At 42.5% G+C, this 27,671-nt stretch overlaps 1 protein-coding gene across 7 annotated transcripts in view; it reads left to right on the top strand.

The window, feature by feature from the left end:
• Positions 1 to 27,671, top strand: part of RBFOX1 (RNA binding fox-1 homolog 1) — a 1,177,605-nt gene that overhangs the window by 797,263 nt on the left and 352,671 nt on the right. The window contains exons 1-2 of one of the 7 annotated variants that reach the window (XM_032392252.1): positions 25,247 to 25,361; positions 25,852 to 26,022. The exons of 5 other annotated variants lie outside the window; for them this stretch is intronic. In XM_032392252.1, coding sequence (XP_032248143.1) covers positions 25,879 to 26,022 — 144 coding nt within the window. In that variant the 5' untranslated portion in view covers positions 25,247 to 25,361; positions 25,852 to 25,878. Of the gene's footprint in view, positions 1 to 25,246; positions 25,362 to 25,851; positions 26,023 to 27,671 lie in introns of those variants that run through there. One more of the 7 variants, XM_032392259.1, reaches the window with a different exon arrangement.

Raw genomic sequence — 27,671 nt, forward strand, 5'->3', positions numbered from 1 at the left:
GGGGGGGGGGGGGGGGGGGGGGGGGGGGGGGGGGGGGGGTGTGCGTGGAGGGGTGGGACAAGTGCCAGGGAGAGAGAGAACAAGTTTAAAAGGGCCAAGATGAAAAGAATGGTGAACCAGGGAAGCAGAGAGGAGGACAGTGTGCCTGGAAAGGCGTGAGCAAAGTACAGAGTGGTGGCCCACGCTAAGGAGTTTGGATTTTGTCCTAAATGCAATGGGAAGATGGTGAGTCAGAAACACTGGAGTCTTTTGCACTTTGAAAATATTTTGGATGCTGTGTGGGGAATGGACGTTAGGGGCCGCTGTCTTTCTCTGGAGCTCTCCCCTGACTGATGGCTCTCCTCTGGGCAACATGGGCCCAGGAGTTATTTGCAGGAGGGGGGGTGGGGGCGCAGCTCTTCTGCAAGCCGAAATTGCCCCTTCTCAGGAGTGTCTCACATCCCCTCCCAAAGATCCTCAGAGGTAATACGTTCTAATGAGGAGTCTGAATTGGCAATTGCTTGGTGCTTTGCAGCTAATAAAGAATAGATTATGGTCTCAATGCTTTGGAGTCATCTTGTGCTATAGTAAGTTCTTTTACTTGAGCTTGTTTAACTATAATTCAATTCTGCCTGTGTTTTACTTGGGAGTTAATACCCCAAACTTGAGCCCAGGCTTTTTTTTCACCAAAGTTATTTCAGAATATACAGCATTTTGGTTCTTTATTCCACGTTTTCTTCTGCTGCTTCTCAGTGCTTCCCACTATGCACACATACACCTCTTAAACACATTTTTAATAATGTTCTGTTTCAAAAAGCAACGTCTGATCGTTTGAAAAATATTTGGAAACACATGCAAAAACAAAAACTACTTATTGGCTGCCTATTACCTGCCCCCCAAATAACCACTCTTAATATTTTTTAAAATTAAGACTTTATTTTCTTAGAGCGGTTTTGGGTTTATAGCACAATTGAACAGAAGGTACAGAGATTTCCTATATAGCCCGTCCCCACCTATTAGCCTTCCCGGCTATCAACATCCCTACCAAGGGGGGATATTTGTTATAATCGATGAACCTACGTGGATACATCATCATCACCCAGAGTCTATAGTTTACATTAGGGTTCACTGTTGATGTTGTACATTCTCTAGGTTGGACACGTGTAATAATATGTATATGTATCCACCGTTATAGTATCATACAGAGTATTTCCCTGCCCTACAAGTCCTCTGTGTTCAACCTTTTCATCCCTCCCCCCAACCCCTGGCAACCACTGATATTTTTACTGTCTCCATAGTTTTGCTTTTTCCAGAATGTCATAGAGTTGGCGTGACACTCTTAACATTTTAACATTTCTCTTGTTGGTCTCTTGAGTGTGTGTGTGAATTTGTTGTATATATTTACAATATTATACTCTCAGAGTATTTTCAGAATTTATCCTACTTTTTTTAAGTTGGTATGAAAACATGAACATTTTACTATGCCATTAATCATCTTTCAAAATTACATTTAATGATTCCATAACTTTCCACTATACCAAAATTTATCACCACTGTTGACATTTAAGAATTTTTTTGTTTTTCCTCCTTACTATTGTTATGAATAATGCCATAGAAAACATTCTTATATGCAAGTCTTTATTCACTTTCTTGAGTGCTTCCTTAGACTAAATTCTAAAACGTGTTACATCAGGGTCAAAAGATACAAGCATACTGGGGCACCTGGGTGGCACAGTTGGTTAAGCCGCTGACTCATGGTTTCAGCTCAGGTCATGATCCCAGGGTCGTGAGACTGAACCCCACATCGGGCTCTGTGCTCAGTGGGGAGTCTGTTTGAGATTCTTTCTTCCTCTCCCGCTGCCCCTCCTGCTCATACTCTCTCTCTCCCTCTCTCTCAAATAAATAAATAAATATTTTTTAACATTTTATTTATTTATTTGACAGAGAGAGAGAGAGCGTGCACACAAGCAGGGGGAGCGGCAGGCAGAGGCAGAGGGAGAAGCAGGCTCCCCACTAAGCTGGGAGGCCAATGCAGGGCTCAATCCCAGGACCCTGGGATCACGACCTGAGCTGAAGGCAGACACTTAACCAACTGAGCCACCCAGGCGCCCTATAAATAAATAAATCTTAAAAAAAAAAAAAAAGATACAAGCATACTAATACCTGTCAACTAGATTTTATCCAATTGCTCATTACACCAATTGTGCCTGTTTACATCCCATAATGGCATTCTATTACAATGTCATTTCATGTTTCACCATTTCCAGTATGATTGGCATTATAATTTGGTATTATTATACAGTTTTATCAACTTGTAGGCAAAAATGACCCCATTGTTTAAAGCTTTCCCTTCTATTTTTTTTTAAAGATTTTATTTTTAAGTAATCTCTCCACCCAACATGGAGCTCGAACTCACAACCCCGAGATCAAGAGTTGCATGCTCTCCTGACTGAGCCAGCCGGGTGCCCTTCAAGCTCCGCCTTTTACACTTCTCTGTTTAATAAGGCAAGTAGCAAACATATATGAAGCCCTGACAGTGCACGCCAGATATTGTAGAAAGTAGGTACTGTTCATTTCTTTTTGCAAACTGAGAAACTAATGCTACCTGGTAGGTGGGGGACCTGTTACTGGAATCCAGCCCAGGCTGTACGTCCCCGGGTCTGAGCATTAACTCCAGCTCTCTTCCACCTCCAGGTGTGAGCACCAAAGGGCCCTCTCAGCTGGGTGTGAATCAGGAAAGCAATCTGACTGAAGTAATTCACACTAATGTGTGAATGACCAACAGGAGCATCTTACGGGTTTTTAATTAAGAAACAAACTGCTAGTTGTTCTAAATAAATTGCTTCCTTGTGGAAAAAATTATCAGAAATTTAATAGAAGTGAGAACATCCGGGAATGATAAGGAACGATAGACGTGGGCAAAGCGACATCTCCCTCTAGTTCAGTGGTTGCTCACTGCTGCCCCACAGACAGGAATCAGCCCAAAGCCGTATTTTATTTTATTTCACATGTACTGTGCTTAAAATACTGAATTCATCATCATCACACAAAACCCTAAGTTCCACCTTGTCTTTAAAAATGGAAGATCTGGAAACATTCACTACTGTTCACTTCAATCATTCACAGTGTCTGATTGATCAGGATGGGTGCGTAAGTGCGCGTCTATTGGTAGCCTGCTAGCTCTCTCCCTCCTTCCTTGTCAACTTCCCTACTTTCTCTTTCTGAACCAACTCGCTAAAACCTTTCTTTCTACACCATTATTGTTTGTATTTTAACTGGAGGTCCTCCTACAACTGGGAACCCCCTTCCTACCCTGTTAGGTAGAAGAAGCTGAAGGGTCACAGTGGGGCGATGCGCCGAGCCATTTGGAAGACACAGCTGTTTGCAAGTCGGGGCCCGTGTCTTTATTAGCCCTGCTTCAATCACATGGTAATGTAAGCTCCTTTCATTTTGCTGCATTGCATCATAGCTCTCTAAAGGAGACCTGAAATAGAGCATATCGCATTGTGCACATTTTTGAAGGATCATGAGTGGAGGCTAAATATAAGATTCAAGTCCATATTCTGAGTGCTTCTCCCCTAAATGGAGAAGGGATGCACTTGAACGTTCTGTCCCATGCTTGCCTTTCTGATCTACACGTGGTTCTTAATGTTTGATTTGCATCCTTTTTGTACGTGAGAACATTCACAGGCACCTTAGCTTCAAAGGGCCGGGGCTTGCCTTGGAATCAGCGGGAGCTTCAGCGGATAGGACGAGCCGACGGCAAACACTGCCCCCCACACCCAGATGCACCGAGTGCCTTTCTTTCCCATTTGAAACGTTCTTTAAAGCAGGCTAGTGACCCCTCAGCCGTGCACATCCCACTGTTAGACTGTTTCTCATTTTCTTAATTCCATTTGTTTTATTATTTACTAAATAACAATTTGCTTTTATTCAAATATATTTATGTTACGACAGTAAATGTTATAAGCTGAAGCAGAACTACACAAGGAACTTGGTATTAAAAATAAATACGTGGCTACCGGCTAAGACCATGCAATGTGCCACCTATATGCCTCCAATACCAGATGTTGGGAAACACTTATTTACAAGAAAGTGTTTCATAAGGTGGAGGAGAGCAGCCATATCCAGAGAACTGGAGTAGTTGCCCACAGGTGACCATCTCCTCGGATCTTGTTGGAAATGTCTAGGTGGTTTCATTCAGGAAAAATTTCAAACCTGCTCCTGGAATCTCTTCTTCTCCCTGGTCTCCTGTGCATGTTAGCCTACTTGACATCCCCGGGGGGCACCGCCCCCCCCCCCCCCCAGGAAGGCTCCTTCTCTTGCTTCTTTAGCCTCCTTCAAGTCTTCATCCTCTTCTGCGAACAGAGGCCACTCTGCAGAGAGGGTGCTGGGGCTGTAGTCCCAAGCCTATGTATTCCCCCATGTTTGTGGTTTGTAAGCTCTCCAGGTGCTCCCTGAGACCTCTCAGGAGCATTCTTTTGCTTTCTATTCCTCTCACAAGAGGCATGCCTCTTGCTGACTTCCCTTCCTCCATCCCTTTGACTCACCCTTGTCCATATCAGGGACCCCAGGCTGGTTGCATGCTTGCTGATCTTTGCCATGTTTTTGTGTTACTGGTTCCACACCCCTGACCAGACCTCGGCTGGGACTGATGTTCTGGGTGATGGCTCTGTGGTTTCTGATCTGTAAGCATTTTATTCTAATACATTGTAAACAAGAACGTGTCCGTTTGGGGTTCTCTCCGGTGCCGAATGGGTGACTCGGCTGATGTTCCCATCCCAGCTCTGCCGCACTGAGGCTTGGTGACCTGGAGTATGTTGTCTCACCTCCTTCTCCCTGGGTTTCCTCAGTGGACAAGTTGAAAAGGAGACACCTGCTTTTCAGGGTTTTTATGAGAATGAATGAGGAACTGCTTTTCAAAATGTGAAGCTTGGTCCTGATGAAAGGTGGACATGATTTTGAAACACAGGATGTTCACTAGTCTTATCTAAATCCCCCATCACTGGGGACACAATTCAGAAGGCTTTTGCCACATCCATTTCATTGGGTTGTTCATAAAGCCGTTTATTTTCCCAATGCCGCATTTGTGTGCGCGCTCTCTCTCTGCTACTGCATAATTTCATTATCTGCCGTACATAAATGTATTATGTAATTCCCTCAATATGTCATCGATTGTTTCTGTTTTTCTGTGGTATTACTTAAGTCCATAATACTTTTTACTAAATCCCCAAGGAATTTTACTGAAGAGTGGTTGAAGGATAGTCCTGTCCGCTAACTAAAACTCAGCACTTAAATATTTGAAATGACACAAAGCAGTAGAAAAAACCTAAGTGTGGAATTTCCCACTGGCTTTATGAAATCCAGGAAACCAATTGAGGTATTTGTTTATAGCACCTTTGTCTATCCAAGAGATTTATGCTGCCGTTCAGATAGTAATAACAGCATTAATAAATAATATGAAATTAGCTAATGCTTATTGAGTGCTTACTATGTTCCAGGTGCTATTATACATTCTGCTTGTATTAAGTCATTTAATCTACACAATAACCTCATAAAAAGGTCTGTTTTTTATCCCCATTTTATGGTTGAGGGAACTGAAATTCAGAAGTTTAACTGCCTTGCCCAAGGACACATAATAAGGAAGTAAAGCAACTGCAAAGAGCACGCACACGCACACGCACACGCACACGCACACACTGCTCTGTAGGCTTAGGAAACTTATCCACATGCTGAATGCCTGAGAGTTTGGGACCTTTCTGTTGTGAACTTGTTTCTGCCACTGATGTTAAGCTAATCAATTCTCTCTATGACCAGGTTTCCTTATGGGACAGGTTTGGAGGCTTGGATGGGATCATTTATTTTTATCTGCTTCATGAAGTTCAAGCACCTGAGTGGGTGGTCCAGAAGGAATGGTGGGGTTAGGGAAGGCAATGTTGAGCAGGTCGGACTCTGGAGCCCCCTCCTTCATTACTTAGTGCACTTCTGCTTATGTCTGGGATGGATGGATGGATGGATGAATGGATAGTTGGAAGAATGGATGGAAAAAACGAAACAGACACACACTTGAACTCATACATTATTAAATCATTCCAAAATAACATTGTGCCATGATTATTTTTCATGTACACCATTGAATATTCCTTGAAAACTTGATTTCAAAAGGCTATATATATTCAAGTATATGAATAGATCACCCTTTACTTAACCATGCCCCTATTTTAGACATGTAGGTTGCTTATAATTCCTCATCATTCATTCATTTAGCAAATATTTACTGGGAACTACTATTTGCCAGTTCTAAGTATAGAACGAATGTTCTTATACACAAGTTTTTGACAAACATATATTTGATTCCATAATTATATGGAGATTATTATTTTTGGTTTTGTTTTTAATTGTTGGCTTTCTGTAGTGAAGAAAAACCTGTTCTAGAAAGCCTGCTGGATTTGGATGAAATGTTGAGATGGAATCTGTACAAACATTGAGCTTAGCACACAGAGGGAACGCGACTGGAGTTCTGGACTCGCTGTCTCCCAAGATCATCGTTATAAAATTAATAGACATTGTCTTGATTGTATATGCCCCCAGCATCCAAACCTACTTTGTGATCTGCAGCCTCAAAGGGATCATCTTGAAGCTGTAGCTTTCCATGTTGCCTAGATTTGAGCTGGGTGAGGCCCCAGAAAACATTCAGTCCAACCTGTCCAGGAGCCAAGAATATAAGCCCCAGCCCCAAGGATTGCAATAAGGCTTCGCCTTGGTGACTCCCCTTCTAAGTAATCTGGGGGAAAAAAACATAATTGTGTCACGATATAAACTGAATATAGCTGAGATTATAGGTGCTTATAAGTTCCATGCATAAAAGCATGATATAGACCCTCTCTGATTGAAAAGGCAATAAAGAGAAACCAAAACACAATTCCTTGTCCATAAATGGAAATCAGACAACTCAGCTTTGTAGATTCAAAGGGACCATGCAAGGTGGCAATTTGGAAATACCCCTTGGAGGCACAATGCCAAGTCTGGAATGAAGCTTCAGAGTGATGCGGTATCCAGAGACGAGCTGTTTCTGGCTGCAGTCTTGGTGTCACGGAATGGTGACACTTTTCCCCGTGCCCCCTAATGTTCCTCTCCTCCCTGATGACTCTGCATTTGAGTGATGGTCAGGCTGTTTGGAGATAACTGGCTTGGTTTTCCCTCCCAAGGATTTGTTTGTGTCTTAGGACTGAAGATACCTGGAAAAGACAAGGCTAGACCCCAAAGAGCTTCAGCATCCCGTGAGGACTAAAGAGACTGCGTGGACAGAACATACCATTAGCTTTGCTCCCCTCCTCCATACTCTTCTTATCTCCTTCCCCGATGGTGAGCAAAGGGTAGGAGGCTGCTCTTCTTGGCTGATTTCTTTTTTTATTTTTCTGCTTCCTAAGGGATCACTTAATTCATTTTATGCCTGTGGAAAAGACCAGAATCTCCCAATTCTTCCAAATACCTGGGCATGTTACCTCTGCCAACCTCAGCTCATCATTATTCCGTACTGAGTTATGTAATGATTTGATCGTGTTGAGGAGTAATTCACCTTTGTTCCCACCTACATTAAGACTGATTACAAATCCTCATAAAATACTCATTATGCTACCAAAAATGTTCTTAAGAATAGTCTGTTAGAGAGGAGGTAATACTGCTACTCGGAAGTGTGGGCTTCTGTCTAATTATGTGTAAATTATCTGAGTGGAATCTCAAATGTTTAGTGATAAACAGTTTTATGCTTCCCAGCAAAGTATCTAGTTTGTGAGGCAATAGAATCAAAAGCACTTGTGTGCAGTGAACTGTAGATTGTATAACTTTGCGTCCTTTTCAAGTTATTCTTATGGAAAGAAATGGGAATGTGTCTGCAGCCCTTTAAGAAAATCAAGTGTTGTATTCTGCAATATTTTTTTTCAGAAAAGGAAAAAAAGATAATTGATCTTTGACTATACCGCTGTTCTGCTCTCAGAAGAAACATTAAAAAGTTGGATTTCTTAAGAAATGCAATTAACTGACTTTTATTTAATGATTTTTTTTTTTCTCAAGTTATTCATCCTGGAGGAATGGTATCTGTTGGTTATTAACAAAGATGAGGATGGATTATTAAGGAACAAAATATGATATTCAAGTGCAATGCAAATATAGTTACTCAGAGAAAATCCCATGTGATTTGTTCTCAGATGTCCCCCCCTCTTGGAAGCCTTTCCTGGAAGACTTCCTCATCTCCCTACCCCATCTCTAGGTGCGAGGGTTAAACCTCCTCTGAGCCGCCCGCAGGTTGCTGTGCTACGGATGAAGGTAAACTGGACACCAGATAGTTAGGATTATTATAGTAGTCAGCGTAGCTAGTGGTCATTGTAACCAACATAATCTGAATGGTCATATAAATATGAGTGTTTAAACCAGGAAGCGTGTTAGTTCTTGGTCTTCACAGCACGGTTTCTCAAACACCCAAGAAGCTTGAGAACTGTCTGCCAGAGCAGAAACCCATCCAAAGATCATACTCTTGAGACTGCTCTAGGCACAGAATAGTCAAGATATTTAATTAGCATAGCACAAGGAAGGTGAGTCCACCATGGAGGACTTGGGACATGGGAATACTAGTTAGGAAGAAATCGCTATGCCAGCTAAAATAAAAATCGCCACCTCTAAGAGTTTGAAAATCCTTTGCCGCTGTTTTCCTCCTAGAAACATTCCCATTTCATAACAAGATAACCAGCTTGAGGAAAAGGATATGAAATGTCAGGAGGAGAAAAAGGTAGAGAAAAACCAAGATTAAGATGGGAAGACTTCAATGACAAGAGGCAAGAATTCTTTGCGGGTTCCTTAATAGTGGTCAACACAGATTAATGTCAGCATAACATGTCACTCAATTCACTGCATAGGTAGCTGAAGGGATTGCTTAACAGATCATAGTGGTGCTTGGTTCTGCTTAGTTTCTAAAACCCTGAGGAAAATTCCTTGAACGTAGTTCTAAGTTGGAAATAGTTGATGTGGCCGATACTTGATATATTGATCCAACCAATTTTCCACTTGCAAACATGTGCCTATTCTCACATTTCTTGACTGAATTTTCAAGTACCATTAGCTAAGTAGCAAGTGTTCCATCGAACCTAGTGTCAGTGTCTCTAGATGGCTAAACCTTAAATTTGCCGAAGACCAAAATATCTGCACAAAGACTCCTATATATATTTGACATTTACAAACCATGGGGTGTTGGACATCTTGAAGGCAAACCATTTAGATGACTGACTGAGTAGATCTCTTCCCATCATGTAGCTTCGTTCTGTATTATTAGCATATTCTTGTAAGGAAGTTCATCCATACGTTTACAGTTCATTAAAAGTTTATCATGAATGTCTATTGAATATACTTGTTTTGTGTTGAGTTCTGTTTTTCTACCTTCCTACCCTATGCTCTCTATATTCAGTTTGTTCTCAAGTCTGCATTTCACATTAGGAGGTCGAAAGGAATTTTATTTTGATTTCCTTTTTAGTGAAAACATATGACAAATTGCCAACTCATGATATATTCACTGTGAACTTAAAATATCATTTGTTTAAAAAATGCAATAAAACCTGAAATGTATACTAATATTCATTCCGAAGATTAAAGCTGCCAATGAATTATGAGGCTGGGCCACGGCTGTCTTGTTCTCAGACTCAATTTATCTCATCGAAAGAGAATTATTCTGACCGGGGTTAAAGAGTGGAGACGGTTAAAGTTTGATTGTGTTTTGTGTCTTTTCTTTAAAAAATATTTGGTTATGGTTCTCTTAGGAGCTGGGTTTTAAAATGTAAATACTGATGAGAGGCTGTGATAAGAAGTCCTATTTTCTCTGATTATAAATGTGACAAAGGTTTCTGGAGACTCTTTTTAAAAAAAAAAAAATGTATATTTTCTTTCCTTTTCTCTTTCTTTTCTTTTTTTTTTTTTTAAACATGGGTCTTTGGCCGTAGGGGACCCCGTGCTGAGGCCTAGCCTCTCTGACTTTACAGAGTAAGCCTCAGTGTAATAGAAGTAAATGCTGCATTTCTCTGTACATAACATGTCACTTGAGCCAAGTGCTACAGTGTCTCTTTGGTAAAGCTGAAATGTGGATTTCTCAAAAATGTCTTGTTTTCAGTTAATGATATTTTCTGCTTTTCACAAGGTGGTCTCTTTGGGGCTTTGTTCTTGAATTCATTTCTCTGTGTGTGCACCGGGCTTTCTATTATTCGTCTATCCAGCAAGCATTTCCTGGGTTCTTGTCAAACTCAGGCCTGAGCCAAGCGTTCAGATAGTGGTGGCCAAGAAGCCCAGTCCTGTCCTGTGGCGTTTGTCATCTTCAGGGTAAATGGGTACTCAAGAAACAGAGGAGGGCGCGATGAATGCATCCTATGATAAGGACAACGCTAGAGATAAAAAATGAAGTGTTATGGGGAGAGAAGAGAAGGATAGTCTGGCATGGAGATGGGATGAGAGAGTCAAGCTGACTTTAATCAGACCCATTTGCTTAGCTAACAGGCCAGGCATGATGTAAGATGCCAGCTCATCCTAATATTGCCTGGCGCGAACCAGTTCTCCCCTGGAGATGGCTCAGTTCATCTTTCTCGAAAGTGAAACCTCACAAGGAAAGGCAACTTCCGGAAATGGCCAAGCCTTCTATCCCTGTTTCAAAACCAGCCCCCAATGACTCACAGAAGCTGAAAGGGAAATTGATCATCAGCTCATTATAACCCCCATAGGGTAAGAGCTTTGAGAAACCCATGGGCCTGGTAAGAACCAATCCATGGCAGCAAAACAGGGCCATGTTAGCAGATGTTGGTGTATTTGCTGGCCCTAGGGATGGCCCTGCATCAGCTGTTGTGAGGGTGTTCGGTTCCCTCCACGGTTGGACCCCATTCAGAGCAGGATGTATCTGCTGGGGAACGTAGCTGACTTTGGAATCCCAGTCCCGAGTTTGATTTCTATGACCACAGAGCATAAAGTTTGGGTCCTCCGCAAAGACGAAGAAACACACAATGCATCCCTTGACTTTAGTTAGCTGTTCTGTCCCATGCAGGCTTGCCTTCCTTGTAAGATGAGCAATCCCATGTTTCAGAGAACTTAGGTTACTTCCCTAACTGGGCAAAATAAGGAGCTACTTAGATGCAGGTGTTCAGCCTTCCAGAACGGAGTCCTCCTGCTCCATCTATGATGATCCTGAGAGTAATAGGGTCATGCCTGTCCCACCCTCCACAGAAGCTGTATCCTCATTCAGTTCTCCTTCATTGCATCTTCTGAAAATAAGACCCTCACTGCACAGAAGCGAGAAGGGGTCTTCTCACGCTTTAATCTATATCTGCTCATCCCAAACAATCATTTTACCAAAGTCAAGTTTCTCAAGGTATAATTTACATAGAGTAAAACTTGCTTTCATAGCATATGGTTCTTCAAGTGTCAAGAAATGCTTACAGTGATGTAACAACCACCACCATCAGGACATCAAACATGTGGATCATTCCAAAAGGTTCCCTAGGGTCTATTTGTAGACCCCAGCCTCAGCCCCAGCAATCGCCAATCTCTTTTCTGTCCCTCTAGTTTTGCCTTTTCCAGAATGTCCTATAAATGGAATCATAAGTAAGTAGGCTTTGCATTTGACTTCTTTCTCTCAGTATAATGAATTTGAGATTCATCCATGCGGTTATGTCTATCAATAGTCCATTCTTCCATTTTATTGCTGAGTAGCATTCTATTGTGGATGCACCATAGTTTGTTTATTCAACAGCTGAAGGATCTTTTTTTTTTTTCCCAGTTTTTGCTGATTTTGAAAAAGTTGCTATAAACACTTGTGTACAGGTGTTTCTGTGAATATACATTTTTAGTTCTCTTGGGTAAATACCCGGAAGTGGTGTTGCTGGGTTGAACACCAAGTGTATGTTTAAAGATTTTTCTAGGGGAGATAGTAGGCATAGTTAGAGCTTTGATGTTGCTTCCTAAGGGTGACACTTCCTAGCTTTGTGACCTGATGGAGATGGTCTGAGCCTCACTTTTCTGCAACAGAAGAAATGGTAGAATAATAGCTCCTGCATAGGATCAACACACTCTCTTTTGGTCCCTCATCCTGGGTTATTGCCTGCTTGCACTAGAGTTTTCCTTTCCATGGTGCTTCTGTTTCTATTCCCTGAGCATGCATGTCCTTTTCCACATCTCTGCTGCACTGTTTCCTTTTCTGGAACACTTTGCCACCCACCTTTCTCCTCACCAACTCCTCATCCTTCATTTGCCCAATGAAATGCCACCTCTTCAGAAAAGTCTTCCCTCGCCCTTAATCTAAATCCAGCCCCCTGCTATATTTAGTTTCCTTTTTAAAATTTTTGAAACCCTGTTCTTTTCTTTTATAGCATTTACCACAACTGGCCTTATAGAATTAACTGTGTGATTTTTTTTCATGGAAATTTTTATTGAGATCATTGTAGAGTCACACACAGTTGTAGGAAATAATATTGAGAGATTCCATATACCATTTTCCCCAGTGGGAACATTTGGCAAAATTATAATACAGTATCACAACCAGAGTATTGACATCGATATAATCCCCTGATCTTATTCAGATTTGCCTAGTTATACTTGCATTAATGTGGTGTGTGTGTGTGTATGTGTGTGTGTGTTTTGGGGGGGGAGGTGTATTTAGTTCCATGCATTTCTGTCGCATGTGTAGATTTGTACATCCTCCACCACAGTCAAGATCCAGGATAGTCCCATCTCCAAAGGATTCTTCCCCAGTCCTTTTATAACCATGCCCACCTCCTCCAGTTCCTGACACCTGGAAAGCACTAATCTTAAAATTGAGATACTTCAAAATTGGAATCATATTGTGTATAACCTTTTGGGGTTGACGTTTTTTACTGAGCATTATTCCCTGGAGGTTCATCTAAGCTATTGTGTATCAGTACTTCCTTTTAATTGCTGAGTAATATTTCACAATATGGATGTACCACAGTTTATTTAACTGTTTACCTCTGTTGAAGGACATCTGGACTGATTCCTATTTTTAGCTGTTATAAATAAAACTGCACGTACAGTTATTGGTGTGAACCTGAGTTTCCATTTCTTTGGGATCAGTGCCCAAGAGCAAAATTGTTGGGATGTTAGTTTTATAAGAAACTGATTGATTTTTAAAATCTGTCTCTACCAGTAGACTTTAAGTTCCATCTTAAATAACCTGAGTTTTGTTTGTCTGTTTGCTTGTTTGTGTGTCTAATCACTGGATATTGGGAGCATTGCACGACCTTAGAACCTAATTCACCACTCTGTTAATATATATATATATCAATTAAACAAGGAATGAATGAGTGAATGCATGAATACAGATTTTGACATGGGGATTAAGTAAAATGTATGTAAATCATTTTTAGAATGCTCAGCTTGAAGAAACCTCTGCTATTAGGTAAATGTTTATCACCATCACCGTTATGAGATATGACTTTGGCTAAGGGTAACATGCCCCAACTTCCATGCCTTTCTACCTTGATTGTCACAATTTTCAGGTGGCTTTACAGAATTTCAGGAGTCTAAGTTCTGGCTTCACTTCATTCCCTTAAAGAAAAGCCCATTTCATGATAATGCTCAAAAGTGGCAGGATGAGAATTTGGACATCATACATCAAACAAGATCCTGTCTGCACAGGTTCATAGTGAAGCTACTTGGCTACTTTCTCTGTTGAAAATGAGCACAGTCCATGAAGGATAGCAGTCTTTGGAGTGTGAAGATGTGTAGCACTGAACAGGTTAACCTTGTCCCTGGATTCTCATGGTGTACATGTGAAATAAATATTGGTGAAGCTGATGGAGATAGCACAGTACTTAATAGAGAGAGAATTCTCATTTGCCTGAGGAAAGTGCAGGTCTTCATAATGTCTTGATCTATGTACAAAGAGCTAGTAAAGACAAGCAGTCCTCATAATAAAAATAGAAATGAGGTTTTCCCGACAAAAATGCCACTGGAATGATGAGCTGTCACACAGGACCTGGAGAGACGAGAAAGAAACTTCTTTGGTGACTATAATTAGGCTAACATGGAGGGCGGCAAGGCTCAGGAGCTATGCGGGGTCGCTCTCTGCTTCTTTCTAGAATCACCATCACATTATCTCTAAAGGGCTGGGATGGTAAGGAGGTCAAAGCTCATTCCTGGTTACTGTACCCCCATTCTCACCATGGTGAGGCTCTGACCTAGCCTGTGATCTAGAGGAGGTGTTTTCACTCTGTACCTTGGGACACTTTAAAAAAAAAACAAGAAGAAGGAGGAGGAGGAGAAAGCTTATTCCTTATTGTGGAAGTACCCCATGTACATTACAGAAAACTTGGTTAATGCAATTAGCCATAAAAAATAATAAAAGTCACCAGTAGTCTCAACACTACTATTAACATTTGGGTGTTTCCTTGAAGCTTTAGAAGTATCTATGTGGACATAGCTTTAGATTAGAAGGTGACAAACTTAGAAGTGGAGAGTATAAATTATAGATATAGATTGACCTAACATACATGGGTTATACCATATAAACTTGGGCTTATATCTTACTCCACGCCCCCCCCCCCCCCCATTTTATACGCATTTCTCTGCTTTGTAAGCCATTGTTCCCTAATTGTATTTTCAAAATCAGTTGATGTAGTCCCAAAGAAGCGAGCAATAAACTAGTTGTTATGGTTGTTTGACCAAAACTCAAAATTACATCTCGGCATTTTTGCTTCCTGAGATCCATTTTACACATGCCCTGTGGAAGGAAAGGGGAAAGATAGTCACCTTGTCCTCCTTCAGGCATTGGGTCAAGGCCTGAGCTTTTTCTACCCTGGCCCAGGTTTCCATGGCAACTGGAGAACCCTGGTGGTTTAAGATGCCCTCAGGGGTCTGGGAGAGGCAGCATCTACCAGAACCACTGTTTGCAATTTTGTAATCCAGTTTAATTTTTGGAGAAAGAACCAACTCTCAGAAAACTCTTATATTGATTGTTCAACTTTCAAACATTCTACTTTAAAACCCACTTTTAGAAGTGCATTATGCAATAAAGTAGAAGGTGTTAGAGGCAAGGAAATCACACTGACTTGAGTTAGGGCTTGAGTGTATGGATTTAAATGTCACCTATCTTCTCCTACCCTCAGTTTTCTCATCTCTAAAATGGAAGGGGTCATATTACCTTCTTATTGGGTTTCTGAGTAGATGAATTGTGAAAATGAATGTAAAATACTTGGCATAGCACCTAGCACACAGTAAATGCTCAATGATTCTTAGCTTTGCTATTATTTTTTATGACATTTCTTGGAATTATGTGGATCTTGATAGAACAATGGCTCTGAGGGAAAAAAAAATGTTGGAATGGCTTGGCTGGTGAGAGGCGGGGGTTGGAGAGAGGGAGGGTGGAAGCCTGCTGAGAATCTAAGCGATATTAGAGGAAGTATCAGCACCCTGGAGTTTGGTGTTTTCACTAAAGAGGTCATAAAATATTAACATCCCCCAGAGTTACCCAGAAGAATAGTGGTGTCAGCTCCTGCTTGCTGTACAAGAGAGGCTCCTTAGAGATGTCTGTGGCCCAGTTATAAGGGGGGAAAGCAGGGAGAGGCAAGGTGGTAACAGTGATTCCAATTGCTTCTTTAGCTGGAAACACCAGAGTTAAGAGATAATGGCAGGATAGCGAACTAGCAATGGGCTGTCCTATAAGAGAAAAAAAAAAGAATGGCTCTGTTTCTTTCCAACTAGAGAGAATGGAGCTGTCTTTCCCACAGAGGCCAGTTTGTATTGCCTTAGCCTTGTGATCCCAAACAACAACCATATCACTATCATTAGCACCAACACACGTCCATCATCATCACCATCACCACCACTACTTCCACCATCATCATCATCACTATCATCATCACCACCACCATTTCCACCATCATCAACACCGTCATCATCACCACCACCACTTCCATCATCACCACCACCATCATCATCATCATGATCACCACCACATCTACTATCACTGTCATTATCACCACCACCATCATCAACACAACCACCATTGTCATCACCACCACCACTTCATCATCATCACCATCATCATCACCACAACCACTTCCATCATCACCATCTCCATCATTACTACCACCACCACCACCACCACCACCATCATCGTCATCATGCAGCTATGAAGCTAAAATGCACAGTGCATTTATTAGATGTCAGGGGTTGTACTAAACATTTTATATATATCATCCAATGTTATCCAATTATGAAAAAATGCTTTTTCCATTTATAAATAAGGACCCCATGACCCAGGAAGTTTAAGTAACTTGCCAAAAGTCAGCCAGCTGGTACAAAACAGATCCAAGATTAGAAACTGGGCAATCTGCCTCCCAGTCCTTACTATATCCACTTTACTATTGAAAAAAGAGCAGTATATGGTTAGATTAAACTCTGTGGCCCCAGAACATGCCCTTTTAATTCATTTTATTTTTCCTGTGAGAAGGAAAAACTATGATCTAAGCCTCACAGTGTCACAAGGCAACCAGTGGTTTTCAAACATATAAGCATATTTATAACAGTAGTAAACCTTATACAAAGAAATTTACTTGAAACCCCACTTAAAATACAGATGAAAGGGGCAGAGTAGAGATGAATTTTATAAATGCAAATGTGAAACATTTAGTATAAAGCCAATCATTGAGAAAAATGAGGCCATTTTGATGAACACCAATATTTAGAATTGGGAGTATAGATACTGATATGGTTTTCAACTAGCCTCATAATCCAATTCACTTCAGTATTTTCATTTGTTGCATAATATTGAGAAAGTGCTGCTTCACACATTGATACAGAGTTGCAAAAGGTAATTTTCTAAACCAGGTGACCTGAAACTACCAGGTTAATCTAGGATATGAATTTTATATCCTGCTTTGTTGATCAGTGTATCTCCTGGGTCAGCACCATGCTGGGTACAACACATACATTCAAGACGTAGGTGATGAGTGAGTAAATGAATGAATGAGCCAATGAGAATGAAATGGATCTCAGGAGCGTGAAAGTAGAAGAGACTTGTATTGCCATTTCTAAATGTTCTCATGTATTCGACCAATATTCAAGAAGCATCCACTGCACTAAGCCAGGTGGTGTTCTCAAGTGATGTGGATGCAACGTTGGGGAGGAAAAATAAAGTTCTCATGGAGCAAGTGCATGTCACTGTGCAAAGTTCTCATGGAGTAAGTGCATGTCACTGCATGTTGGCAGGAAGTAGTAAATAGACAAGGAACTCACTGTCAACACTGGCTGACCCATTTATATGCAGAGAGCTTACATATCCCTTCTGAGTTCCAATATCCTCCTGGGTAACATAGTGCTATCAGTATGTACCCAGCACTGCCCCTGTGAAGAATAAAGGGAAACACACCTAGGTGCTGACATCCTCATCTACATCTCAACACTGCAAAACGTACAAAGATGTATGTCTCATTCTGGGATTATTTAATTACGCACTGGGTATTCTTGGATTTGTACACTCATATCATTAAAGCAGTCAAGCCAAAGAACATATATTTGTAGATGTATTAATATGCACTGGGCATAAGCAATTACAAGACTAGGTATGAGGTGACCAGAATCTGGAAAAAGGGAGGTACATGAAAGAAAGTGCTAGTTATGTAGCAAGATAGGAGGTGCAGTACCAGGTTAAAGCATGTAATATCATGACCTCAGCAATGGGAGGGGTCAGTGATGTCTTTTGAGCAGAAGTGATGTGTTTGGTTTTGTCTATTTAAAATTTTCCTGTGGAGTCAATGTGGAGTGTGAGTCGGGAGGAACTGAGACCAGGAGCAAAGGAACCAATTAGGGAAGCACTGCTTTTTTTTTTTTTTTTTTTTTTTTTTTGAATCTAGGCTAAAGAGAATAATGGGACACTGGGACAGGAGCAATGGAAAATCAAGAGAGGCTTCATAGTTGGAGCTCAGGGAGTTAAAAAATGATGTGATTTGGGAATCAATTGACTATTGAGAGCAACAAAGGGAGGTGTGAAGGGCAAATGTTGATGTTTCAAGGTTAACTAAATGGAAAGGAGGTGCTTGCATTAACAGGCAAGCAAGTCCACAGAGGAAGAGAAGCATGTGCACATGTTTTGTCTAGGAGGGATGTTAAGACAGCAGCGAGGATAGGATCTTTGTACTGACACATGCAGGAGGCTGTTTGAGGGACATGATCATTCCTGAGGAGTAGCCTGTGAGGAGAGGTCAGGGTGGAGGTGAAGAGGATTCCATGGAGTCTGATTGCTACAAATCCTTCACGGGTGTGCAAAAAGTAGCATAGCCATGACGTGATGTGGGTCATGCAAGGTGATGACAATAAAGGGTACGCAAGTTAAGAGACCTAACAAAGCACACCAGACAAGATCTTGTGTTTATGGAACACATAAGAATTCTGCCATGGAAGCACGTAAGAAGGTCTAGCCAGGGAAGTATACAGTTTTTCTCATACACGTACCACTGTGCACAAAGAGTGTTGAATTATTCTATCTGAAACCAGGTGAAAGAAATGCTTTTCTTTTAACAGTGGACACAGGAAATCCTCTGAAAATGGCTTGATACAAACATGGGTTAGAAGGGACTCTGCTGAAGGGCACAGGGGCAGCTGATGACAAGCTTTCAAGGAGCAGAAAAATGTGGGACAAAGAGGTGGGAATGAGAATTTGCTCTCTGGTCCTCTCTGGGCAGAGGAAGAGGAAAAAGGAGTATGGCAGAGAAAGTCTAGAACCAGGAGAGTTGACTCGAAGTCAATGTGGTAGGATAGCTAAATGACATTTGCAAGGATATGATACACACCAATCCTTCTAGAATTGTGTTTCTAAGATGAGAATCTCTTCTCCTATTCAGTTTTCCTTACACTTCCACAGTCTTCTGTCTACTAAACTCCAACATGCCTTTTTTGAGTGGATGTGTTGCAGAATATGACAAGGGGCTGAGCTTCTTTATGTGTGGGTTCTTGTGATGGAATCCAGAGACAGGGCATAGAAAACCCTGAGCTAGCAGGTCAGATGAGGTTGTAAGAGTGTGAGGTGCCATAAATGGGAACTGTGCTTTGGGGACCAAGACTTGGGATTCCAGAGATTGTGTGTTTGGTGAGATGAGATCTTGAGAACCAGGAAGGTTTTTCTGCTGAGTATCTGATCCATTTGCTATGTATCCTTCTGATTCTTTCAGACTGACCCAGTTTTGTTCTGAGTCCTGACATCCTTCCTAGTTCAGCACCAACAATTAGCAGCCTTTGAAGGTGTACTGATAACGCCAGGGACTGAGGATCTCTGTGGTTGCTCTTGCCTGTGTGCCAAGACAGGACCTTGGGTAGGTTAAGGTCAAAAGGGATTATTCCAGAACTTGAGATGTTAGAGGTAAAGTCACTTCTAATAGGAGATTCTTAAGGTGACTCATATTGCATAAAGATAAATATTTTGAGCATTTATGGGGTCAAAGAACCTTGTAGCCACGCTTATTACAAAGGAAAAATAGAATCTTTTGCAGGCTTTGTTTGCCTTCAGATTTGCTCGAGTTCCATCCAGAAAGTCACAACACAGAGAGTGGGTGGGGTGTGGAGGCTTCCCAAAGTAGACCTTCCCACCCACTTGTTCATTAGGAGAAATCACCACTTAGCTGTTTTTGTCTCTGCCGCCTACTGTCCCTTGTCCCACGCTCTTACATTCTGTCCTATGCACTGGAAACAGACTCCCACCCTCTCAAGTGCCAAACACTGCACTCTCCCTTAGCATCACCTCCTGGAACCTATTATTTCAGGAAGGCTCCTATGGGAACTTAGGTTATTTGCTTGATCTGGTATTTTTAAATTTGGGGTTCTGTCTGGTGTGTCTTGGGTCTCTCTTGAGGAGTACCAGTTGGCTGCTCTGCTAGAACATTGTATAACTTGCAACTTTTGTCAGAGGCGGTAATAGGAAGGTGTTGGCAAATGAAAGTGTTTTCTGCTGCTTTTTAAAAAAATGTATCTTTTTACTAATTTTATTTATTTTTTTATTTAATATTTATTTATTTATTTACTTCTTTATTTAGAAGAGCTTAAGCTAGTTTGTGAGTGAGGTGGGACTTACTCCTCCTGTAATCAAGTAGGGACCAGAAAGCTAGGGAAATTTCATACTCTGAAGTTTGGTGGCCAGGGGGACTGAGAGATTCCTGAAAGAGGAAATCTCATAGCTATACAGACATAGAATAATGCTCCAGAGTAGGGCTTGCTAGGTTTAGATATTGCAAACAATGATAAATAAAATGTTGGTGATGACAACGATGATTTGGAAGAAGTGTCTCTACTACTATGGGACAGCATGATGATGGAAAGAATATTTCCTGGCTTTTTTGTTCAACAACCCTGATTGTAAACACTGCCCCCCTCCCTTATTAGCAGGTCCAAGTGTATACTCTTGCAGTCTCAGTTCCGTCTTACGTCAACTGGGGCAATGAAAACCCACTTTACAGCTTTTGGGGAAATTCAAAAAACAATATGGTAACCACATTGGCCAGAAGCAGTCTCTTTGCATGTGTTACCCTAGTCAGTCCCCAAAAAGTAGCAAAAGACTTGACCTGAAATTTTATGAGATATGGCTGGTGAAGAATTTAGTTGACAAGGACTAGTATCAAAGTTTGTGTTCATCTGATACATTGGCAAGGTTAAATAAATTGTTGTACTCAGAGGACCAGGGCAGAAAGTTGATATCTACACATTTTCATACAAATGCCGTATCATTTGAAAGAATTCTCAGAAAGAAAAAATTGCATTTGGAGTTAGTTGTTTCATAAATAGATTGACTTTGTTGGTCTTGTTTGTGCAATTTTTAGCAAAAAAAAAGAGGAATGTCTATGTCTTCAACTAGTCAGGGATTTAGACTAAAAGTAATCCATAATAATGGTTGCTAGTATGTACTGAGTCGTTGCTAGGTGATAGGCACCAATCTCAGAACTCATGTGTATTACATTATTTTATCTTTTAACAACTTAATTAGGAAGCCACAATTATTATCATTCCCTTTTAGAATGAAACGAAGATTTTGAGAGCTTATAACTCTGCAGATATTTAATAGCAGCCATAGAAGCATAAGACAGCGCCAGGACACCCAAGCAGTGAGACTCCAAAAGACGTACCCCCCACTTCACAGTATGCTGCATGCCCTCATATGAGCCAGAAAGCGTTCCCAAATACTTCATCACAGCTCTCATATTTCAGGTGGCCTTGAACGAACAGGGCCGCAACCACTATGTCATTGAGGAATCTGGTGATTCCACAAATTCACCCCGTCTGACTTTTATTAAGCACTTCCCCCCCTTGTGAAAGGCATGCGACTCTGGGGCTCCGGGCACGAAGAATTGAGCGAGATGTTTGGTTTGTTTTGCTGCAGTGAGTCTGTCCGGGGTGAGGAGGGTAGTTATCCAGGCCTAATGAGTGTAACTGTCTGTCGGTTGCAAGCGTCCCCACATCGGTGAACATGCATTGTTGATTCTTGGTGTGCCAGCGCCCGTGCTAAGAAGCCCTTTACATTCATTATCTCGGTGGTTCCCAAATGCTGATCCGCGGATTCATCTGATTCCGTAATGACATTTTCAACAGACTGCAGCTAAATGAGAAAATTAAGGGCAATTTAGTGAAAATTTTAATAGACCTAAATTTAATCAATTTGAAGGGCTGTCCTTTATTTTGAGATTATATCCTCCTTACTTTTTGGTATAAAATGCCCTTTCCTTTATAAAATGATGATGATGACAGATGGTGTGTGTGTGTGTGTGTGTGTGTGTGTGTGTGTGTGTGTGTGTATGTGTCCTAACTTGGCAAACAGTTTTTAAGTTGTTAATTTCAGGCACTCTCTCCACTGTTGTTAAATTTTTATTGTGATGGTCCATGAATTAGGGAGGAAAAGAACTCTGAGCCTCGCTGCAATTCTGTGAGGGAGCTATTATTAGCCCCATTTTACAGATGAAAAAACTGGCTAGAACACGGCCTGGAATGCAGTCAACACTAAATGTCCTCCAAGTATTTGAACAAGTAGGTGACTCAAAGTGCTTGTGACAGAGATAAGGTTTTCTGCAGATACTTTAATTCTCACCTTACTGAAGATTGGACTAGGGAGCTGCCCCTATCAAAATGTGGGAGCGAGAATAAAATACTTCTGAGCGACTCCTGGACATCGTCAGGGAGCTAACCCCAGCACAGATAATTACATTTAAGATCAAGAAGTCCCGCTTTCTGTCTAACCGGAATTTTTCTTGTTCTGGGGCATGAAAACCCACATAGAAGATCCCACTTTCGTGAAATGCCTGCTCTTTTGACAGCCTTAGGAAGTGACAATAAGGATTTATGAAAGAGAGTAAAAACCAAAGTGATTTCTTTTATTCTTTTTAAATAGCTGGCAGATTTGAGGGAAGGAAAAAGTTACAAACACTGTTGTGTGGGTCAAATTAAAACCTGAGCAGCTGCCTTCTGCCTAAGGAACTTTTATTTGAAGATGGCATTGTTCATTGCTGGTTTTCCAGCACTCTGCTTCCTACAGGGGACGTGTGACCATTCAGTTAAGGGTCCTTGTAGCTGAAAGGCAGGAGGGTGGCCCTTGAGTATGCACACACTATCTACACCCAAGTGATACTGAGTGCCCAGGGATTCTTTGTAGAGACGGAAGAGTATTTTCTTTCCACACTTCTCCCATTTATTGATGTGGAAGAATCATTTGGGGCTAGTGGCATTGATGTGGCTCTTTCCCAGTCTCCGTTGAGATGGAATTCAAATTCAGCATCCCCAGATGCTGCTTGGAAGGCTGGCAGAATTTTGTCATCAAGTGAGCAGTGTGTGCAGATACGGCATTACCTTTTGATTTAGGGTCATCGGATACTCTGTTCCTGATTAACATGCACTGATATTAGCTGTAGAATCTTCCCTGCCTGCTTCTTTGTGCAGTTGCCATGTTGGGGGTGTGCAGGGGTGTGCTTGTCTCTGTGTGCTGCAGTGTTTGCACGCACTCGTGCAGGGACGTTCAGACTCGGTTGTCCAGAGAATGGCTCCGTATCATTTTGAGGTGAATTTAGAAGGTCTGGATTCCATTGATTCATTCTGCAGACTTCCGGTGTGCCTGACTGGGAAGACCTAGGTTTAAGGAGAAGTCTGAGCCATTATTGCAAAATGGGTCTGTAGGAATCCAGTCACCACTGAGGGTTTTCAACTTTGGAGAGAAAACGGACCGGAAAACCAGTGTTGGCTCCGTGCAGCCGAGAACAGTTATTGGTTCTTTACATAATGTATTTGTTTTTCATTAAACCATTCAGATAAGGTCTTATTAAAGTGCCATGTATTATTTATCGTGTTTCTTATGAAAATGAGCTGAAGGGAAAATTCTGTCCTCTTCTTGGGGCATTTGCAAGCTTTTCCAATGCCAGCAAGAAAAAAAATGCAGGAAAGCAGGGTAAACCCCTGTCAGTAGAACAAACTGGAAAGCATGGGAAGGAGAGAGTGGGGAGTGAAAAGGCAGAATCTCTGACCTTTTATTCCATGTATGCTTTGTGGAGTGGCTTTCTCTTTGATTTTGTGAATTGCAAAATAAAAAATAAATAAAAGACAGGCAGAAAGTAAGAAAAGAAAGACAAGAGTGAACCAGTTTATTTGTGAATCAGACCTTGTCCAGTGAATGTGATTTGTTAGACAACATATAGCAAGCATTTTTCAAACTAAACACTGCCCCCCAACCTAGCAGCATAAAATACCAGCCGGAAGCCCCCTAACCCCCATAGCAACTCCTGCTTCAGGTGAAACATGCTAGCATTGCCCCCTCTAAATTGATGGACTGTGTGAGTCCCGGGGTGCTAGAGGGACTGCATTGCCCCCTCTAAATTGATGGACTGTGTGAGTCCCGGGGTGCTAGAGGGACTGGTTTTGCCAAGTGAATAGAAGGAAAAAGGCTGGTCGGGGCCTAGTGTTGGCATAGCAAAGACTTTAGAGTTTTCGATGGCGTTTCAAAACAGAACAACAAAAAATGGAGCTGTGGAATAATTAATTTCCTTTTCTTCAGAAAGCATTTTGATTAGCCTGCAAAGTGAGTTGTGCCTTTCAAACTGATGGCTCAGTTCAGAAGCTGTCCTTTGGCTGAGAGTGGCTCCATGAGCCCCATGGAGGGGTCAGCGAGGATGTCCCCCTGAGGCCATCCCCTGGTCCTGCCTGAGGTGCTCCTTCCTGGGGTGCTCTCATGCCTTTGAGGGTGTGCTCTATCCTGCAGGCCAGTGGCAAGCCCCCAGCCAGGTTTCTTGCAGGGAACCCAAGAATCAAAAAAGATGATGTTCTTTTTGATGACAGCCTCTTGCTCTGAAAAATAAAAAGAAAATCCAATCACTGGGTCAAAATCTATTTCAAAAAATATGGCTACTATTCCTGATCATGATTTTACTGCTGCCAAGAATGTGCTTTTTTTTTTCCTGTGGGGACCAACGATGCGTTAGAGTCTTAATATTTTCTTTTGATTTGCAGATCACATCCTATTTTATTGCATAAAGACTAACGAAATCTACTAATGAATAATTATTACTTCATAAAATAAAGGGAAGGGGGAGACCCCTCTGCAAGAGCAGAATGCTAATTTGGCCAAGGAGGGCTGGCCAGGCAAGAAAAAAATAAAATAAATAAACCATTGTAATTTGCCTGCTGCAGCCCACAGAGTAATGGCTTATCAGACACGGACTTCCCCACCCTGTGCATTTATAATTTGAGAAGAGCAGGGATTCTGGGCTGGAGAAGCCCCCTTGCATTCACCCGGGACTGGCGTGTTAGTCCAACAGGCTTGACTTCCATGCCAGCCAGGGCGGTTTCCCCATTCAGCGGCTCAGGCTGGTTCGACCGCTAGCCGCTGTCCGCACAGCCAAGGCAGGGCGCAGAGCGAAAGCTGCGCCCCAAAGCGTGGGGGCGCATCGCTGCCTCGCCATTCTGCCGGGGGAGGGGGCCCCCAGAATCCACCCTGCCTCAGGCGCTGCAGCCCTCAGCTGCCCGTGCCCCCAGCCCCTGGCGTCGTCTCAGCACTCTTTCGAGGGGGAATCCCATTTCTATGTTTATTCGCCAACGAGTCGGGCAAACAAACCGCCACCAAAATCTAAGAGTCTGGGTCCCAGCTGGGCAATCGCATTAATTGTCCCCCTTGCCCGGATGCTGGCGATGTGGGGCGCTCTCTCGCTTCCTCACCCGCCCCGCGGAGATTTTTAGCAGACACAATTTGAATTTTGGTGAGTCGTTTTAGAGGAAAAAAAAAAGGCAGAGGGGAGGGGAAAAAAAAAAAAAAACAACCCTGCCCCTGGACCCATTTGACAAATGAGGAGGCACGCAGCATCAGCACCAACGGAGTGAGCCTCAGTGTGAGTCAAAATCTCTCTCTCTCTCTCTCTCTCCTTTCTCCCCTCCCTCTCTCTCGCCCTTAGCTTTCTCCCCCCACCCCCACCCCCACCCCAGCATCTACAGGAGAGCATCCACCCCCTCCCCCTTCCCCACAAGTTGCCTTTGCCTGTTCTTGTCCTCTTCACGGGGTGGGGGGGTGTGGGGTGGGGGCACCGTCCACTTTGCGGGGCATCAGAAAGCAGGCCCAACAAACCGGGAAAAGGGTACAACCCCGAAGGCAACAAAATAGTTTCCTGGCCCTCTCGAGTGTCTTAGTTGGAGGCAGATGAACGCCACGATCTAGCAAACCCGAAGGGAAGGAAGCCAGCGAGGAGGGATTGGCGCTCGCGGGTGCGGCGGGGGGAGGGAGAGAGAGAAAGAGAGAGAGAGAAGAGGAGGGACGGCCACCGGGTTTTGACTTAGATAATCAGCAAAATTAAAAAGGAAAAAAAAAAAATCAAAACATTGTAGCGACCAGGCAAAGAGCGGCGTGATTGCATGCGAGCGTCCCCACTCGTGCTCGGCGGGCGCCAGAGAGACACGATGCAGCATCCTCTGACGGGGGCCACCTGCGTGGCGCTCCCCAACGTGGGCATGTGTCCCCAGCTCTCGTGTGCCTTGACTTTTATGTACTTACAGCAGGTAAGGCGCGCTCTTCCCTCGGTGACTGCCTCCGGGGCTCAGGCTCGGCGGACTGGGTACCCGCATCGCTGGGCTGCGCTTTGGACCCTGGAGGGGGTTGGGGAGGGGGCTTGTGCTTTCGGACGGGAGGGGTGGATCCGGGCCCCTAGTTCTCTGCGGAGCCCAGACGCCCCATGCCCCGCTGTTTTTGCACCTCTCTGAATACTTTGAATGCCTGATTCTGAGTCTGGGTGCCGGGAGTTTAAAATTGCAAACTGCATTTTCTTTACTTGGATCTCTCATGTGTCTGCATCCGGTGAGGACCTGAGTCTGAGACCCCTTTGATGCTAAGAGTTTGGATCTTTGTGGAGGCACTCGCATGCCTGGAGTTTTAATTTAGCCGTTTTAATAGGGAGTGAAAAGACATGTATATATGTTTGTGTGCTCAGTATTTTTGTTTTCTCAAGTTTGTCTGGGTTGTGCTTTATTCAGTCCGCTTGGGATCTGAGCCTTTGGGTTTCTGGAGCGTGTCAGCCCTGGAATCTGCCTCCAAACTCACTGGCCATGCTGTGATGAAGGCAGTGGTTTAGGATGCTGTCTTTGTTGGCATGTGTAAAGGTTTTTTTTTTTTTTTTCTCCCCTCCTCCACTCCCCCTTAATGGTCTTGTTAAGGGATTCTGTGTTTGTTTTATTTTCCATTCTGTGTACATATCAGAACCTTTCATTGTGTTTCTCTCGGTCTTTCTCTGGGTGTTTCCCTCGGACCCTCTCTGTCTCTCCCTCTTTACTAGTAGGGCTGCTGCGTAAGTTGGTTGCTGGGCTTGGGAAACAGCTCCACATCGCCTGGTGGGGGGAGAAGCCCAGCTCTCTGTCTCTGGGCAGAGGCTGTCCCTGTGAACTGGCAGCGTTAGAAAGATTTTGTCACGCAGGTAGAATCCTGTTCCCTTCCTAGGATCACCGTCTTGCTCTATGAAGAGTTAACAGTGGTTGTAGTCATTTTATCTGTTTTTCGATTGACTCCTTTCAGGAGTACCATTTTTAACTGTGTGCGGTTGTAGCTGACAAAACTTCCTTTACAAGTGTTCAGAGGGGCCTCCTTCTCCAAAGACCCTCAATTTCAATCTGTGTTGTAGGAATATATGTATCATAAAATGTCAAAATTCTGTTTTGAACATTTGGGTAATTTATTATCAAGTTGGTTGCCTCCAGAAAATGTTTCTAAGGCATATTTTCTGTTGGAAGTCTTTTTGAGAACAGCCTTTTCTTTTTGTTGTTTTAATATCTTAGGAACAAATTGGCTTATCCTTTTAAATATTGTTTTATTCCATTTCTCATTAAATAAATTGTGCCAGAAAACATCTCCCAAGAGCCTGTTGGTAACATATTATATGATTCATCTGCTTCTACCATCTCTGTACCTTTGCTGTGAATGCCTCTGTGTGTGTGTGTGTGTGTGTGTGTGTGTGTGTTTTACACCAGTTACCCACCAGAAGAGTATCGTAATGAGCATTTCTACAGAGGCTAAGCCTCAGTTGAATTTAATCAAATTATTAATATGAGTTGATCTTTTGCCTCCTCTATTCACTTCTTTCATGTTATTTATTAATTAATTTGAACAGCATTACTTAACAAGTACAGTGCTATAGGTATTCGGTGTTCTCACTGTTTCT

This window comes from Phoca vitulina, unplaced genomic scaffold (assembly GCF_004348235.1).
Source record: "Phoca vitulina isolate PV1807 unplaced genomic scaffold, GSC_HSeal_1.0 scaffold66, whole genome shotgun sequence".
In the NCBI taxonomy this organism is placed as follows: Eukaryota; Metazoa; Chordata; class Mammalia; order Carnivora; family Phocidae; genus Phoca; species Phoca vitulina.